A 17,298-nucleotide genomic window follows, 5' to 3' on the forward strand; every position below is an offset into this window, starting at 1 on the left:
TAACATTATGTTGAGAAAAAAACAAAACTAAAATATGAAATGACTTGACAATTAATTTTCATGAGTGCAGAATCAGTACATGCTTGTGTCAGCTAGTAATAATGCTTGATGGCATTATTATAGCTGAAACAAACATGAATGTATTTAAACTCATGAAAATGAATTGTCGAATTTACAACTGTTTAATGTGAAAAATATGATAAAGCTCTGCCCATGATCAGGCAAAGAAAATCTGTAACCAAAAAAAATCACAATTCTGTTCACAATTCTCGCACATTTAACTTACTACTGTATATATTTATTTCCCCAAATTTCTCTCACATGTTCATGATTAATTCATAGTCTTCAATATCAAATTCATATTTATTTCAAATATCAATTATACTCTAAATATCACAAACTTGTCCCAATGATTACTTAATTATTGTATATAAAAATCTCACAGCTCATTAAATATTAGTGCTTCTTCCTGCTTGGCTGCTAAAAGTAAATGTATCCTGGACTATGTTTGGCACTACTTACACCTGAAGGTTATATTACAGCACACAAACAAGTAATGGCTTATTCTCTTGGGTACAATTTTTGGGTTTACAAATTTCCTAAAGCATAAAAAAGGCTTTTAATAATGATTCCTTGGTACCTGAACTTGTAAATTCTGGGTTTGGAATGAAAACATGTCTTTATTTGACAGTCACATCACACTTCACCATGCTCCTGGTCTACTGGCCACAGAACTCCATGCACTGGTCCCTGAGGTCCCGCCGACCTCTGAACTTCTGCGTACTCCTGCACGGTTGGCTGTTAGCTCTGCAATGGAGGACAGCTCCAAGTCGCTCTCCTCATCAGACAGCTGGAAGACAGGTATATTACAAAGCTTTTCAGTCTAATACTGAAGGCAATGTTCAAAAACAAATTATATTTCTGCTGCAAGATTTTAACAGCAATGGAAATGACTTGAGAATATATGAGTTATGAGAGAATATGTGGTTGTTTGTTGTTTTTTTACCGCTCTCTGTTTTACAATGGCAGGGCGAGGGGAGGGGCTGGATGGGGGCAGAACTCTAGTCCCACCCACAGGCTTTTTGATTGGTGTGCTTAGCTGTCTTTCCAAACTTCTTGTCAGTGTTTGGACAACAGAACCTGCGATCAAAAAACATTCATGTTAACTGACTTATAAAGTAAGATTAAACTACTTTTAATATTAAAAAGTCTACATCCCACATGAAGTTTGTTAGTTCTAAAGCTGGCATTTCAAAAATATTTGTCTAATCTGTTTTTTTTTTTTTGTGTGCTGCAGGGATGATGAACATTTGACCAAAACCCAGAAACAAGTTAGTATTATAGAATAGTTTGAGTTTGCAAACTATTCTAACTGAAACATTAATGGAAAATATGAAAATGGAAATGGTTGCATTCTGTAACTCTTTTTGGTTAAAAATGATTGAGCAAGTACATAACCAGCCAGTGTTCAAAACGATCCCATTACTTTAGCACGATTCACAACAGTTAGCATATAATAATGTTTTCTAAATTGAGTGGTATGGGTAGGTTTTAGCGGGAAATTCAAGCATGTCACCATGTCATGACCTCACATCTGTAAACATAAAGAAGTTGTTCCGGCTATTAGGCTGTATCACATGTGAGGATGATGCAGGTGGCGAATCGTTTATAGCCTTTTCTCACAGCAGCTGGAATAATTAACTGTATCATTTTCATGGCGGTTTGTAATCCAGAAAGGATTATATATTTATGAAACACAAGAATGAAGTTACATGTTATTCCAGTTTTAAAACGAAGTGGTAGACAACTAGTTCGAAGGGAGCAGTTTGCTTTTTGGGTTAAAATAATTTCTTAATATGTCATTTGAATGGTATGACAATTAAAGATTAGACAGTACAGAAATTAACATCTACACTGTAATACACACTTTACTCATAGTCACGCAATGCTGATGTTGTTAACATTAATAATTTGAGAATAAAGTAACAACAATAATAATTTGCACGCTTTGATGTGATTAAATCACCATTGGTAACATGATTATTTTAATGCTTTTTTCCTCAGTTGGTCAGAACAAACATGGCAAACTTGTTACTTGTTCAGACGACAATATACAGTGAAAATTCCTATTTGGGTCATATATTCCAAGACGTAGGCTAGAATCTGTGATTGCGAAGTACAGTAAATATCCACACCGGCGCGGTGAATGACTTCCACAGATACTCCTATGAACATTAGATTCATCCGCGCTGGAGCCGTGCCGGTGCACAACCCACGCAAGGAAGATAATTCCACAAACAACTGCAATTGCAGGTTTTTAAACAGAGATGGCGACAAAGAGGTCAGACTTACGGACTGCACTTTAAATAAAGACTGAATGATCGAGTTGTTGGAAAAAGTTGACGTAGACACACTGGCTGCGTGGCGTGAGCATCGCGTGGCTGAAGCGTCCCAGAAGCGTGGCGGATTCTGTGTCTTTACACACCAGAAGCGTGCCTGGCGCGGCGCTGGCGCGCTGCTGCTGTAGAGGGAGACAGTTGACAGACCAGACTCTTGTCTTCATGACAACAATATCAACTTTTTTTTACACACCTACACCTACGCCTACTGATAAAGCACACCGTCAAAAGTATTGACGGCTAAATAGATTATGTTTGACAGGTGCAATATTTGAAAATCGATAATTATTTATTTATTTTTTAAATTACATTTATATCTGAATTTATGTCAACCTATAGACTTTCAAATATCAAAATATCATGAATTCATATGTATTTGTGTACAAAATGACATAAAAACACATTTTCCTGTTATATTTTGCCTATTATATATAACACACGCGCGTGTCGCGGTAAAAATAGGCGTCGGTTCTATTTCTAGCATGCACGCGTTTTCCTCACCTAGGCGGTCTGTAAGCTCTAGTCTAGTCTCTAGCTCGGTCTAGTCTCACCTAGGCGGTCTGTAAGCTCTAACCTGTTAACATGGGAGCCGAATTAAAAACCGACACGCCACGCGGCTGAGACGCTTGCGCCACGCATCCAGTGTGTCGCCGGCCTTAGTTGTTGAAGTCAAGCTAGTCTAGGTTTAGCTTTTCAAGCCTGATGATTATATTTAGGGTTCAAAATTCTTAAAAGTTGTTCTTTTGTTAAGATTATCATGACAAACTTGGTAAGAATGATAAACTTTTGCTGGTCACAGAGCTTATTGTTTGCAATAATCTGCAATATAATTCAGTGGGTTATAGGTCACCTGGGTGATGATAACTTCCAGGTTTTTTTCACCTACAAAAATGTGTCCTCACTGCAGCACTATTCAGACTAATTCCAAATGGAGAAATGCAAATAAATAAACATAAAGGACTTTGGCATTTGCTCACCATGTGAATTGGGACTTTTGGGGAGTTTGGGTGTGTCAGAAGCCTCTGACAGTTCACTGTCTGTCCAATCAGGTTCAGCTGTTGGGTTCAGCAGTGATCCTGATTGGACAAGGCGCACAGAAGGGGAAGGCTTGCCCCGTGAGCTGGTGATATAGGCATTGTCCTCAACTGACTCATCCTCATCTGAACTGAAAGGTGGTGTGCTAATATGAAAAATATACATTTAAAAACATACTGATAAGGTAATGTTAAGTATAGTTAAAAAAGCTTGATATCTCAACTTTCTATTTCATATATGTCTCTAAATAGTCTGAACTAAAAGAAAGTATACCCATTCTTTTTTTGTTGTGTTTTTGGAGTCAGTTTCTGAGGTGCATTGGAGCGTGGGGTGGGTGTTGGAATAAGTGCTGGTGGCTGCTGGCTCTTGGCCCTCCGACTGGATGACTTTGAGTCCTCCCTGGATCGGATGCTTTTTTCCTTCACTAGTGTTGATTTTTTCTTTCCCCCTAAAACAAAAATATGAGAATGACTGATCTTGGTTCAGAATAGTGGCACCAAATGGAACTGCGTTGAAAGCAGATAAGTTAGACGTGCGAGTATGGGTAGTGTGGTGGCATGATAAATAACACATTTTCTTACCTTGTTTAAAAGTGCTGGGTGTTAATTTCCCCTGGATATTCTGTAGGCTTTTCACTTGCCTGATGACCTCACGTGCCAGGTTGTCTCTTTGGTTCTGAAGGTCTGGCTGCTGTCTGTATTTCTGCAGCCGCTGACCAGTCAACAGAGCACTCAGACTCTTAAAAGTTTGCTTAGAGATACCCTTGGTACCCTGCCAAAACATCATCACCTTCAACATCAGAGCAATGCTTGTTGAATGACATCATATATCCATGCATCCCCGGTCCAAAATTAACTTTTTTTTTCTTTTGCACATTTCTTTTGCGACTGATGTGTTCTTTAGTTTAGTGCTTGGATTGTACAGTGTGTCAATGATCAGACTATCATTCCTACAGATTAACTGAAATCATGCCAGGTTTCCTAAAATACTGTCTCATTTAGTATTTTATGCCTTAAATGTTAATATTGATGCTTGTTTGAGTCAATCTGTACCTTCCACAGTCCCATATTCTCCAGTTTCTCCTCCAGTGATTCTTCTAGAATGGGTCTAGACGCTTTCATCAGCTCTGACTTTCCTTTATGTAACTTTAGAACCTTCCACTGGGGTTCATCTGATTCCTCCATGCCTGAAGGTGAATGCAAATTTTGTTTTAATAATGTACACCATAGCATGATTGGTGTGTTTATGTACAGTATGCACTGCGATTAGAAACTACTGAACAACACACTCTCTTCATCTTCCTCCTCTGAATCCTCAGGAGAATCTTGGGCTTTTTGCAAAACCACTGGAGCTACCAAATGAGAGACACAAAAGTGTCAAACCACATTAAATTCGAATCAAAGCAACAATATTTTATTAGATTATGCAATGAGTAAATCCATAAATAGCAGCTATAATTCATTACCTGAGACTGACAACTTTTTAATCTGTGGTGAAGCATCAATAAGAAAGATGATTAGTGTTCAAGTATCAAGACATCAGCAGATAATTTAGCAGTATCTACAATCACGTTAATCTAATGATGTTATTATATGAGATAAAGGTGAAGTGTGCCATTTTAAAATACTTAAAATAGCATCACAGCCTAATAAGATAACTATAGGTTTATATGTTCTCCAAAGAGTGTTAACATGGGTGCTTATTTTTACAGAATGGCTCGCAATAAACTCTTTAGTATTTTGATGATTTAGAGTTGGTTGTCCAAACAAAGCAGATGAGATGGGGTTTCTGTAAACATTATTTTTGCAATTCTTTTTAATGCCTCTAGTGGCACTTCACTATCAAGGATACCATTTTCTGACAAGAGCATGGTTTTATAGCTATTTTTCATCCACTGTTTGTTACTGTGGAGTAAATAACCAACCTTCTCCTCCTGAGATTTGATTAATCTGTCCTTCTGGCTCAGCTGAGAAGAGAGAGAGACAACCTGCCGCTGAAGTTTCTGCAGACTGGAGCCAGAGTTCTTCTCCACAGACAAGGACTTCACAAGCCTGGCATTCTCACTCTTCAGCTGTAACACACACATACAAATCACAGACATGATAAGAGTGTTTCAGCATGTTGCGCAGTAGGGGTGTGCAGCAGAGCCAATATCTGTATCTGCAGCAATCTTAAAATTATTTATATATGCATTCGAATAAATTCAGGAAATCATAAAATCATATAATTGTTTTATTAGAATTCAAACATTTCTTTAAACATCTTTTAACGTAAACAAAAACTTAATGTTAAATACACTCATAATGCCCAGACAGTGCAATACTACAAAGACTTGCCTCTTCTTTCTCCTGTCGGTGTCTGTTCTGTGCTTCCTGAAATTTCTCCTTCCATTCACTTTTCTAAATGGACATGAATAATATATTGAGAAACGTAATGCATGCACTCTGTGAACTAAAAAGTATCATATATGCATAATATTATGCATATATATATATATATATATATATATATATATATATATATATATATATATATATTTTTTTTTTTTTTTTTAATATAAATTCCTTTAAGAACCCAGAACCAAATTTACAACCGAAAATGATAATGTAGTTTGACCTTACATCAGTTTTCAGTGACAAATAGTGCAACATGGCAAAAATTCTGCATGATGTGGCACAATAACAGTTCAACAGATTCAGAACATATCTCCTATTTAATACACAGCTGTTGACCAGATTTTTGACACCAGAAATTTAGCTGTTTCAGAATGATCTATTTTGTAGCCTGAAAACTGCATTTTGTTGTTTGAAATGAAATCCACTATTTTGACAAGGAAATGGAATGGAAATTAAATTTAGTCACATTGTAGAGGGCTGTTACCAAATTTAGCTACTAAAACATACATTGAGTCCGTAATGGATGTTGAAATCTTGTTTAACAGTCGCAAACATTATGATCTTATATATTGAGCTGTTCCACACAGAAAGAGAATGGACATCTGCTATCCCCCAGCAGTTAGAACAAAATCAACTCTCAGAAAATGTATATTTCACACTTATTAGTTTTGTGTTTGAATAAATAGATCCCTGGACAGATGCTGAACCGCATAATCGACAGAAGAAAAAATGAAGGAATCTCTGTGCTGTATTTTGATGATTTTGATGACTTTTTTTTTTTTTTACTTATATAAAACTAATAACCATTCATTTCAAAAGCGCTTTGTATTAATGACTCATGCATGACTCAGTGAACAAGCAAACAACTCTCACCTTCCTGGCCATTTTCTCTTTTAGCTCTCTCTCTCTGTTTTCTCTCAGTTCTTTCTCATGGTCACTCTCTTCTTGTAAAGTGACATTATTAGGTACACCCACCTCTTTGTTCTGCAACACTAGCAGTTTCTATAGATGAAAAAAAAAAAACATCAACAACAAAAAAACAGAATGTTATGACGATGACACACACAAAACACACACCAGTAGCTCATCCATTTGGCTTCCTGGCAGACATACATACCAGAGGATCTGTCTCCATCTACTGGTGACAGTTTAAAGTAGGCTATTCATTTTAAATCATTGTATACTCACAGCCTCTATGGATGAGCTCTTGCTTGCCATGTCTTTAGACTCCTGGAGAAATAACTGTCTCAGCTCTCCAATTTCCTGCTGAGATTTTCTTCTCTCCTCTTCTTTCCATCTCTCCAGTGCTTCCTTCTCTGACTGTTCTCTCCTTCGCTGCTCCTCTTGTTCCTGGAACACATCTGAGTTAATTGACATATGTTCTCTTAAACTGGTATTTCATATGGAGTTTAAGGAGTCTTCATCATCTAAGGGGAAATTGTGATGTAAAAAAGAGATCTTTCAATGCTTTTACACTTGCTCACACAACTTTTATGTTCCCCCTAGAAACTTTGCATTTAGGTTCTCTTATAAAACTATTTTATTTCTGCAATAAATGTTATATTTGCTTGGAAAAACATTGAAACTGATTTTTTTGTTCTTCTTGTTGTTGTTGTTTTTTCCCATTTCAAATTATTTTGATCATCAGTTTTGTGATTGCATTTAAAAGTTTTACAAGCTAGCAAAAAAGTTTCAAGGAGAATGCAAAACGTTTTTGATGTAACAACTGAATGCAAATTTCTCAAGGGAACACAAAAGCACTGAAATAGTATTATTCCTCTCATCTCATTTTCCTATCAACATATTCCTTTAAGGGCTTAAAATTATTAGAGATGGTGAAGGAAAAATTATATTCAAATGATTTACAATGATTCATTTTAATTTATTTTGGTTTCACTCGCAAAACTTTTGTGTTCCCCCAATAAATGCAATTATGCCATGGTCTGTCTGAATACTTGATTCTGATTGGCTGGCAGGTGTTGATTAAGTAAGGAATAATTGACCATGGGCCATTGAATTATTAGAAAAATGTGCATTATTTTTCTAATAATTCAATGGCCCTGAGTCAACTATTGCGCTTACACTAAAGTTACCACATCTCAAGACATCGACCAGATGATACATTTAAAGGGATCTGTCTGGTTTTTGTACTTAAATCGCTCTTCCACATCTCATCTAACACCTCTTTTGCTAGTTCTAAAACATAATTTTAAAGTTGGTAATGGAAGCTTGAGCCATTGATTGCATACTAATGCAGTTGTTAATGAAGTTATTAGAAAGAGAGTGAGACAGAGACACACACACACACAAACACACACACAGAGAGAGAGGGAGAGAGAGAGAGAGAGAGAGAGAGAGAGAGAGAGAGAGAGAGAGAGACCTTGTGTGAATTAAAGGTGCATCTCAATAAATTAGAATGTCGTGGAAAAGTTCATTTATTTCAGTAATTCAACTCAAATTGTGAAACTTGTGTAATAAATAAATTCAATGCACACAGACTGAAGTAGTTGAAGTCTTTGGTTCTTTTAATTGTGATGATTATTTTCATCAACAAATTAGAATATGGTTACATGACAATCTGCTAATCAACTCAAAACACCTTCAAAATGGTCTCTCAGTTTGGTTCACTAGGCTACACAATCATGGGGAAGACTTCTGATCTGACAGTTGTTCAGAATCAGAAAATCACTGACACCCTTCACAAGGAGGGTAAACCACAAACATTTGTTGCCAAAGAAGCTGGCTGTTCACAGAGTGCTGTATCCTAGCATGTTAACAGAAAGTTGAGTGGAAGGAAAAAGTGTGGAAGAAAAAGATGCACAACCATCATGGATTCAACGGATATTTTATAAATGTAGTGTTTGATGTCATCATTTTATTATATTGAATTAGACCCGAGTAATGGAAGGTTTACAACTAAATTTTTAGTCATAGATGTTAGAATATTTGTCCAATTCGATGGTGTGATAACAGCACAGTTTCAAGTGTTCAAATCAATAATAATTAATGTTATTTTGAATTTACCAATATCATTTGCAATAATGATTGATTCATATTTCTGTAAATAAAAACTGTATTTATTTACACTGTTTAACTTGGCAGATGAAAAAAGCAGGGTAAATAAAGCAGTAAATAACCAAATGCAATAACACTGCACCTACATAAACTTTAGTCATTCAAACAGCAAACACTAGTTCAACGGTTTGCGGGAGAAGATTACACACAAAGTCAATGCAAAGACGCGATCAGACTATAAATCAGACGCGTCCTCGCGCGGGTCTAGAGGCGCGATGCCCCGCGTTTGGCGTGTATGCCCCATAATACTAATCCTGTTGATCGTTATAATAGCATACGTGGGAGCTGTCCTTGTCGACAGAACTAGCGGCAGACGGTAAACAGTAATTATGTTCCATAAATAAGTAACAAAGTCCACCATAAAACATGCAAGAAGAAATAAATAAGGAACTGCTTGAAGCAAGCTAGTGGATTGCTGGACGCTACACACTACTTCCGCATTTGTCCACGACACTGTTGTCATGTGGTTTCTACGTCAGTAAAGGCGGTAACAAAGGGTTATTAACGTCATTGACAGGCGACTGCACTGCCCCGTGTTACTGCTTAGAATGGGAATTTTTTTCATGATTTACAAGTAGTTGAAAACATTAGAGATATTGTTAGTAATCAGCTGGACAAAATATATAACACTAGCCTAGTGGTTTTTGGATATTTTACTGCAAATATCCTCCAAATTTTACCTTTAAGTTTCTACAGTTTTTTTCTTGGCTATTAGATCTGTAAAAATGACTGGGGCTAACTTGTTACTGCAGTCGGTAGAGCGATATGAATGTGTGTGATGTACAGCATGATAAATGCTCGTCACTTCTGCTGCCGAAACTTTGTCAGCCTGTGGGTCATTTGGTTTATTGAAAAACGATTGCACTGATTTGCATGTTTCTTGATGATGTGCTTTTTGTCTGTGGTACTCACATGCACCATGTTGCTTCACGTCATATTCTCCACCATGTCCCACAGAAAAACTGCTTTTGCATAAAATGCAAAAAGCTCTCTCTGCTTCACAATCTACAGGTCTTAACCAAGAGTATGTTGTGGTGCATTCACTATTAAAAATGCATCTTCTCTTTTTCATGGCCACACTGGCCATGACTGCTTAACCTGACCGAACAGCGCGGGTGCTCTCCAGTTTAAGATTGTTGACAAATGTTGAGGAGGCGTTCGTGCACCAGTCAACAGTTTGATTGACGTACGACTCAGCCTATCGACTAACACTTTTATTGCTCTCCTCTGAACTATTGGACATAAGTTAACAGTACGCTTATGGACGTATACGTGTTTTTATTAGGCACGGTCGAATGTAAAAGCGGGACCGATGCTCAATTTGCGTGAGGCGGGACAAAGGGTAAAATTGCTGTACAGTACAACGTAAAGCGGGACAGGTGGTCACTCTATAATCGCGCCAGTTATTCAGCCAATAAAGTGTAGGCCTATGTATTTCAAAATTGTGTCTAGTACTATATAAATTACAAAGGTTTATTTGGCATCTTTATTTCAAACGATCCGACCGACCACGACCCGAATATCATAAAAAATATTTTTAGATGACTCGTAACCGTGGGTGACCGCAGGCACCCGCTCATTTTGGATCAACCCGCGCATCACTGGTTGTAGCCTAACTGACGAAAATAACTGTCATTTTTAACGTTCCGGTCAAATATTGCAGCGCAAATATTATAAACATCTTTAATATGTGAATGCCGGAAATGACCATGGCATAAGCGGGAAAATCAACGGATAACTGTGCATTAAACGATTTGATGGTTCTTCGCCTCCACGTCGTGCTTTCGAATCGTATAATGCACAGCTAGCCATTGGTTGTCCCTTATGTATCAAATACTGGAAATAGATACAGAAGAAAACAGGGTTATTTAAGAATTGTAAAGCTGTATAGGATGCTGGATCTTGATTAAACAAACTCACCTGTTGTCGCCTCAAACTTTCTGTTTCTCTCTCTGCTTGTAGCTGCATCTGCGTCAATCTCAGTTTCTCCTTCAGCTCTTCTATCCTATCTTCCATCTCTTCTACCTTCCGCTTCTTTTGTCTCTCTGAAACATACACATGCACAAGCAGTGATATTCAGTTGTTGATAATTATTTCCAATGCAATTCAAATGAACTGCTAGCTCACCTACCTAATCTGAAATTGTATTAAACTTGTATTAAACAGACAAATTTTGTTCCACCAACCTGCATCTGTAACTTCAGGATGTCGTCTCTGAACATGTGCTTGTAAATAAGAGTAGTTGACAAATGATTTTTCACAGAACTGGCACTGTCAAGAATAAATAGGCATCAAAATATTAGAACTGGTTTTATGATATCTAAAGGTCACCAAGCAGCCAGTAGTTCATTCTGTTCCAATTTTACAATATACTTAATCATGAAAGTATAGTAATGTTTCTTAAATTAAATATTACATGTAACATTATGTTACCAGACTCAAAAAGCTCACATTACACATTTCCAATTCCAATTCCATTCCAAAAGTTTGGGGTCAGTAAGATTTTTCATTTATTTTATTTTATTTTTTAAAGATCAATGCTTGCATTATGCACAGAAACATTAATTTGATGAAAAGTGGCAGTGAAGAAATTTACAATGTTAAAATATTTCTATTTCACAGAAATGCTGTTCTATTGAACTCTATTAATTAAAGAATCCTTCAAAAAGTCACAGTTTCTATTATTATTATTATTATTTAAACATTGATCATATCACGTGACCTGAAGACTAGAATAATTTAGCTTTGCCGTCGAAGGAATAAATTACATTTTAAAATACATAACAAATAGAAAACAGCTTTTTTAAAATGTTTGGGGTCAGTACATTTTTCATTTATTTATTTATTTATTAAAAAAAAAAAGGATTAATGCTTTCAGTATGCACAGACTCATTCAATTATGAATAGTGGCAGTAAATAAATGTACAATGTTAAAATATTTCTATTTTTAATAAATGCTGTTTTACTGAACTCTATTCATTAAAGAATCCTTCAGAAAGTCACAATTTCCAATTATATATATATATATATATATATATATATATATATATATATTATTATTTTTTTTTTTACTTTAATAATATCACGTCACCTGCCACTGAAGACTAGGAATAACTTAATAAATGACGTTTTAAAATACATCAAATTGTAATACTTTCTTGCAATATTCCTGTTTTTAATATAGATTTGATTAAATAAATGCAGCCTTGGTGAGGATAAGAGGCTTCAAACACACACACACACACACACACAGAACATACAGATCCCAAATGTTTGAACAGTATGATTATGAGTTTAAGGTTTTAAAAGAGTTTCAACAGTTCTTCATTTGTTAGAAAAGCACCTTGTGATAATTATTAGCACTGGCCTGCAGGAGGAGCTGTTGAGTGGCGATCATTTTTTTTCTCCGTCGATTCTCCTGTTTGGCCTCTTGCACATTTTTTTCAAGTTCTTCTCGTTGTTCTTCTCCTCGCTGGACCAGAGAGAGTGCCGCCTGCAGACGCTCCTCCAGTCCTGACAGCTGAGAGCTCAGCAAGTCCTGGCAGTGCAGCAGGTACTCAGTGCTCAGCTGAGACATACGAAGCAGTTTGATCAAAGAAGGGTCAGCAGGTCCTCGACAGTTTGGGCACCTCTCGCCCTCCACGGCACAGAACGTTACGGTCGTAATGAAATTCTGAAGCATATCAACATCCATGTCTCGCTCAACACGTTCCACATCAAGGGCTGAGAGACGCCTCCAGTCTATGGGCTCAGTTCGTGAGCGGAAGCGGAAGGGCTGAAGCTGGTGTGCTGGGTTCCAGGGTGGTGTGGAGAGAGCACTGTAGGGCTCACCAGGGGAGAACTGGCCCAACATGGTGAAAGGTTTGAGATAGAGAGGTGAATGGATGTGGTGATTCCGAAACAGAGGCTGAGTGCGGAGAGAAAACACAATATTTTTAGTTTAGCTTTGATAGCTAAAATGTCACTAAAGACGTTGTTTCTGAAAATTCTGCAATGCCATCCAGGAATTAATGACATTTTAAAATATATTAAACCAGAAAAATGTATTTTAAATTGTAAAACTATTTCACAGTATTACTGTTTTATTGTGTTTTTGATTAAATCTGTTTTGCAGCCTTGGTCAGCCCAAAATACTTCTTTTAAAAATATCCTACCAACAATGCATAGCAATGTATACAATTTTAAATAAAAAATGCAGACAATTTAGTTTTATTTTCTTACATTTAGTATTATTATTTATTATAGTGTGTGTTATACATAAAAACTATAGTTATGTATTTCTATGCATTATTATTTTTTATTGTTGTTGCCCCGTTCTAAATGAATTGCTAAGTGAAGGAAATATATTACGTGAATTAGATGGCAGATAACATATTGTGAAAGTCAAAGAGGCCATCTCTATGACAGCAACTAAAAGCCATTGTCAGCGGCCACTCTTGCACTCTTGTTTTTAGGACTGTAATTTCAATGAAAAGCTTTCCAAATTGTCAACAATAAAATGTGTGTGAAAGAGAGCAAGAGCTGCATTTCTTATCTTATTTTCTGTGCAGTGCTAGACTATAATATACACCAGCATTCACATCAGCCATAAGAACAGACCCAAATTTTAATCTGTTAAGTAAGTCTTGAATATTAACGAGATCTCATGTTTCTTAAAGAATTTTTTTTTTTTATAGCAGTCAAAAACAAATATTTTTACCTGAAAATGCACTTGGTAAGGGTTCATCTTGTTCTGATAGGAATCAGTGCCATGGGCTCTGAACTGAGTTTACATATCAACAGTAAACGGTCTCTCTGCAACTCAAACTAACCCTGTCACACTATCTGGCTAATTTCACACTTCTCATATTTCTAGACAACCAACCACAACTGTAAATCTGACTGCACAATCTCAACAGTCTACCAGGCAAAGTTTGTGCATCATAATATAAACATTTTCTCAGAGTCTTAATGACTGAGAGACCAAATAACTAAATGATCTGATTCCCACCAGAATCAGCATCCACTTCTCTTAATAGTAGGAATTAAAGTATTTTTTCCCCTTATTGTGTCTAATTATTATGCATGTGTGTATGTAGGCCTAATGTTTGAGCAATAACGTATTTTGGTTACAAGATCAGTCTCAGTATGTATAACCAAAGACTATGGAATACCCTTAAAAGGACTTTGGTATAACCAAGGTGGTGCAAGATGCAGTCTATTGACTAATTAAAACAAACAAACATACAAAAACACAGAGGACCACTTTGATGTCACGTCACTTCACACGAATATATTTAGATTTTTTTTAATTAATTAATTAATTAATTAATTAATTATATATATATATATATATATATATATATATATATATATATATATATATATATATATATATATATATATATATATATATATAAATTAATGTTTTCTTCAACGTTAAAAATTTATAAATTATGACAACATAAAAATTAATGATATTAATGAAAAGAAAATTACATAAAAAATAAATCACCCTGAAGTTTGAAATCGTTTTGGAAAACAATGTGTTAGCAGTGTGTGCAAACAAAGGTGCAAACTAATTATATTTGCACTTTTTTTGTTAACATAGCCTATTTAACGTTAGAGTTATTAAATCTCTATCTGAAAATGGGTTAGACGTTGTAACTAATTACACGCACTAACTGATTTTTAAAAGATTGCTCCCATTTATAATATCTAATGTCGTCACTGACCCATCTGTAGCCTTGTTAATAACAGTACCTCGGGAGGAAAATGATACCAATATGTTACATTAAAAAGTAACCTATGTAAGCAGTTATTTTTTGCGATCAGCGGTTGATACCAGCGACCTACTGTACACAAAAGTAACGTCTAGTAGTCTACATAAAAGTTAATATAAAAAAGAGATTTCAGACACTTACCCTTGTCTTGATTACAAAAATAAAAATGAAAAATAATAATAAGTTAACAGCTTTAAGCTACAAACTGAAAGGAGAAGTTAACAGCTGGCAACTGTTGCTGCTGGGCGGGGCTAAGAGAGAAGCGTTTCTTGTTGCCATAGTGACTACTGACTCATGACCTCAGGTGCCACAACTGAAGATAAGCAGAGAAGAGGCAGTTTTCAGGAAGAGTGTAGATTGCTTGTGTATGTTCAGCGTCCTTTATATATATAGTGATAGTAAACAGAGTACAGAGTAAAACATTTTTTTGTATCCCTTGTTCCCTATAAAAGAAATAAAAAATAAAATAGGTTACATTCAATTTATTTCAATTAAATACGAATTGAGATTGAATTGTAAAGTTGAACCCACAAATAAATACGGAAACTGCCATGCAACAATGCAACTGAACACATGATGGCGCCAATATATATATATATATATATATATATATATATATATATATATATATATATATATAGTCGAACTACTTATCTTTAATTAAAATGACAACGATTTCCTGTTTCACAATTTTAAGTCTCAGCATGCTTTCCCAAAATATGCAATAAACTGATATTTAAAATCCTGTATAATACTGTTAATTTAATGGTTTAAAAAAAAGAGGAAAGCAGCAAAACAGTCATAAACAGAAATTTATGAATGTGCAAGATTGGACAAAGAAAAACATTGCTTTATAGGTTTTCTTAATCAATTTAGCTTGCCAGTCATCAATGAATTTCTGTGTATTTTGCAGATTCACTTTAAGGGATGTTTAAATCTAATTGAATGCTCTCTGCCTGGCTGCTTTGGCCACTTCTGAGGAGCAAGTTCATCCTTCACTGTCTGTTTAATGAGGTGCTTGACTTGCCTGAAGTGACTCTCTCCCCAGCTCTGTTCTCACACAGTCCTAACAGCTTCTCTGACAGTAGTGGCTTCTTTTCACAACAACGCATCAAACTGGGATCTGATTTTCTATGACCACAGAGTTAAATATACTAGGGATGGCACACATACAAGTTGAGAAAAGGTATCTGTCACATGGTGAAGTTGTCAAGGGGCTTTACTTCAGTTACTGGTTTATAGTTTTTTTTTTTAGTCCAATGCATGAATGCTTATTTTCTTGAGCAGTGACTGGCTGTCATATTTATTTCTTGTGAATTCTATCACCAAAACAAAGATTCAGATTCATGCAATAAATGTTGGGTAAAAAAAAACTGGTAACTGGTAATTGCACTGCATTAAAAAAGGCTTATAATACATCAAGCCAACATTAGTAATGCATGAACTTGAGGTCATGTGATTCCATCACTTATGGAACTGAAATAAAATAAACTCCATATTTCCCACAGGCTCTCTCTTAGTTATGTAAAACACTTTTAATAGAAAAGGCCATATACTGAACTTCTCTGCTATTAATAAATCAGCATTTAGGCCAAAGCATTTATTATTAATTACTAGGTTTGAGTTATAGTACAATAGGTTAATAATGGATGTCTGGGCATGATTAATGCATTGTTAATTAGCTGCTAATACGAGTATTCTTACTGCCTTAACAGATGCCTTACTGCTGATTAGTGTTGTAATCCTTTTAAGGTTGCCTCCTTTGTGCCTTATAGTTTTACTCCTTTCTCTGTGAGTAATGCCTTTTTACTGCTTATTTTACTGCAGACATGCAATTTCCCATAGTGAATGAAAGACAATATAATTTATCTCACGAGAGAAGAAAAAAACAAAAAACAATATATATATATATATATATATATATAATAAAAATAGCACATAATACTTTAAGTCGGTTACAGCTTAACAATATAACATGACAGTGAGCCATGGATCACAAATAATCTCATGAGAATGTATTGACCTTGTATTGTATTGGCTGATACTTCCAGTGCACAGTTAAAGAATACTGAAGAAACCCTTGAATGTACAGAATATGGTCGTCTAAAGAAACAGCTCACACTCAGTGTGCAGTGTCTTCTTTATCAAAAGCAACTAATCCACAAATAAATAAAAAATAGTCCATTTATTTACTTTCATAAGACATTACCTGGATGAAAGGAGGTTTCGCCCTTCACTGGTTATTTCTGAATGCTGAAGTTAATTAATATATTGCTTGGTTAACATTTTTTTTTTCTATCAACTGATGTAGACTTTGCTAAGTATTAGCCCCTAAGTGTCTGCATAATGAACAATTTGTTGAAAGTTTATTCTAATCTTAAAAACAAAAACATTTAACATGAACAGAACACAAATGAGCTAAATTATAATACAATGAATGCTCATACTTTTTATTAAGTAAATCTGTTTTATTATGAAACTGTGTAATAATTGCTTATACAAATAAATCACTGGTTGAAGTGCAACAAATGTGATTTTTAATCATTTTGCATACTCTGTCATCTTGAAGGCCAAGAGTCTTATCTTTTCAGTTAATCTGTAAGCAGGTAAAAAAGAAAGATTGGAAAAACT

The 17,298-nt window shown here is 35.4% G+C and overlaps 1 protein-coding gene across 1 annotated transcript; it reads right to left on the reverse strand.

Moving 5' to 3' along the window:
- Positions 1 to 291: 291 nt before the first annotated feature.
- On the reverse strand, positions 292 to 14,951 carry dzip1l (DAZ interacting zinc finger protein 1-like). The gene is made up of 16 exons (XM_059570206.1): positions 14,809 to 14,951; positions 12,249 to 12,812; positions 11,092 to 11,176; positions 10,826 to 10,950; positions 7,019 to 7,180; positions 6,704 to 6,832; positions 5,771 to 5,833; positions 5,359 to 5,505; positions 4,900 to 4,921; positions 4,723 to 4,779; positions 4,487 to 4,620; positions 4,016 to 4,205; positions 3,708 to 3,882; positions 3,377 to 3,579; positions 1,007 to 1,140; positions 292 to 850 (listed from the first exon to the last, which is right to left on the reverse strand). The coding sequence occupies exons 2-16, from the start codon at positions 12,756 to 12,758 to the stop codon at positions 704 to 706; spliced, it is 2,283 nt and encodes a 760-aa protein (XP_059426189.1). The 5' UTR covers positions 12,759 to 12,812; positions 14,809 to 14,951; the 3' UTR covers positions 292 to 703.
- Positions 14,952 to 17,298: the final 2,347 nt, after the last annotated feature.

Source organism: Carassius carassius, chromosome 17 (genome assembly GCF_963082965.1).
Source record: "Carassius carassius chromosome 17, fCarCar2.1, whole genome shotgun sequence".
In the NCBI taxonomy this organism is placed as follows: Eukaryota; Metazoa; Chordata; class Actinopteri; order Cypriniformes; family Cyprinidae; genus Carassius; species Carassius carassius.

Excerpts from the sequence above, each read along its gene's own strand:
- dzip1l (XM_059570206.1), bottom strand. The coding sequence starts at position 12,758 with ATGTTGGGCCAGTTCTCCCCTGGTGAGCCCTACAGTGCTCTCTCCACA. Across the intron at positions 4,922-5,358 it reads TCAAATCTCAGGAGGAGAAG|ATTAAAAAGTTGTCAGTCTC; the intron begins GTTGGTTATTTA and ends GCTTCACCACAG. Across the intron at positions 4,206-4,486 it reads AGAATATGGGACTGTGGAAG|GGTACCAAGGGTATCTCTAA; the intron begins GTACAGATTGAC and ends ATGTTTTGGCAG.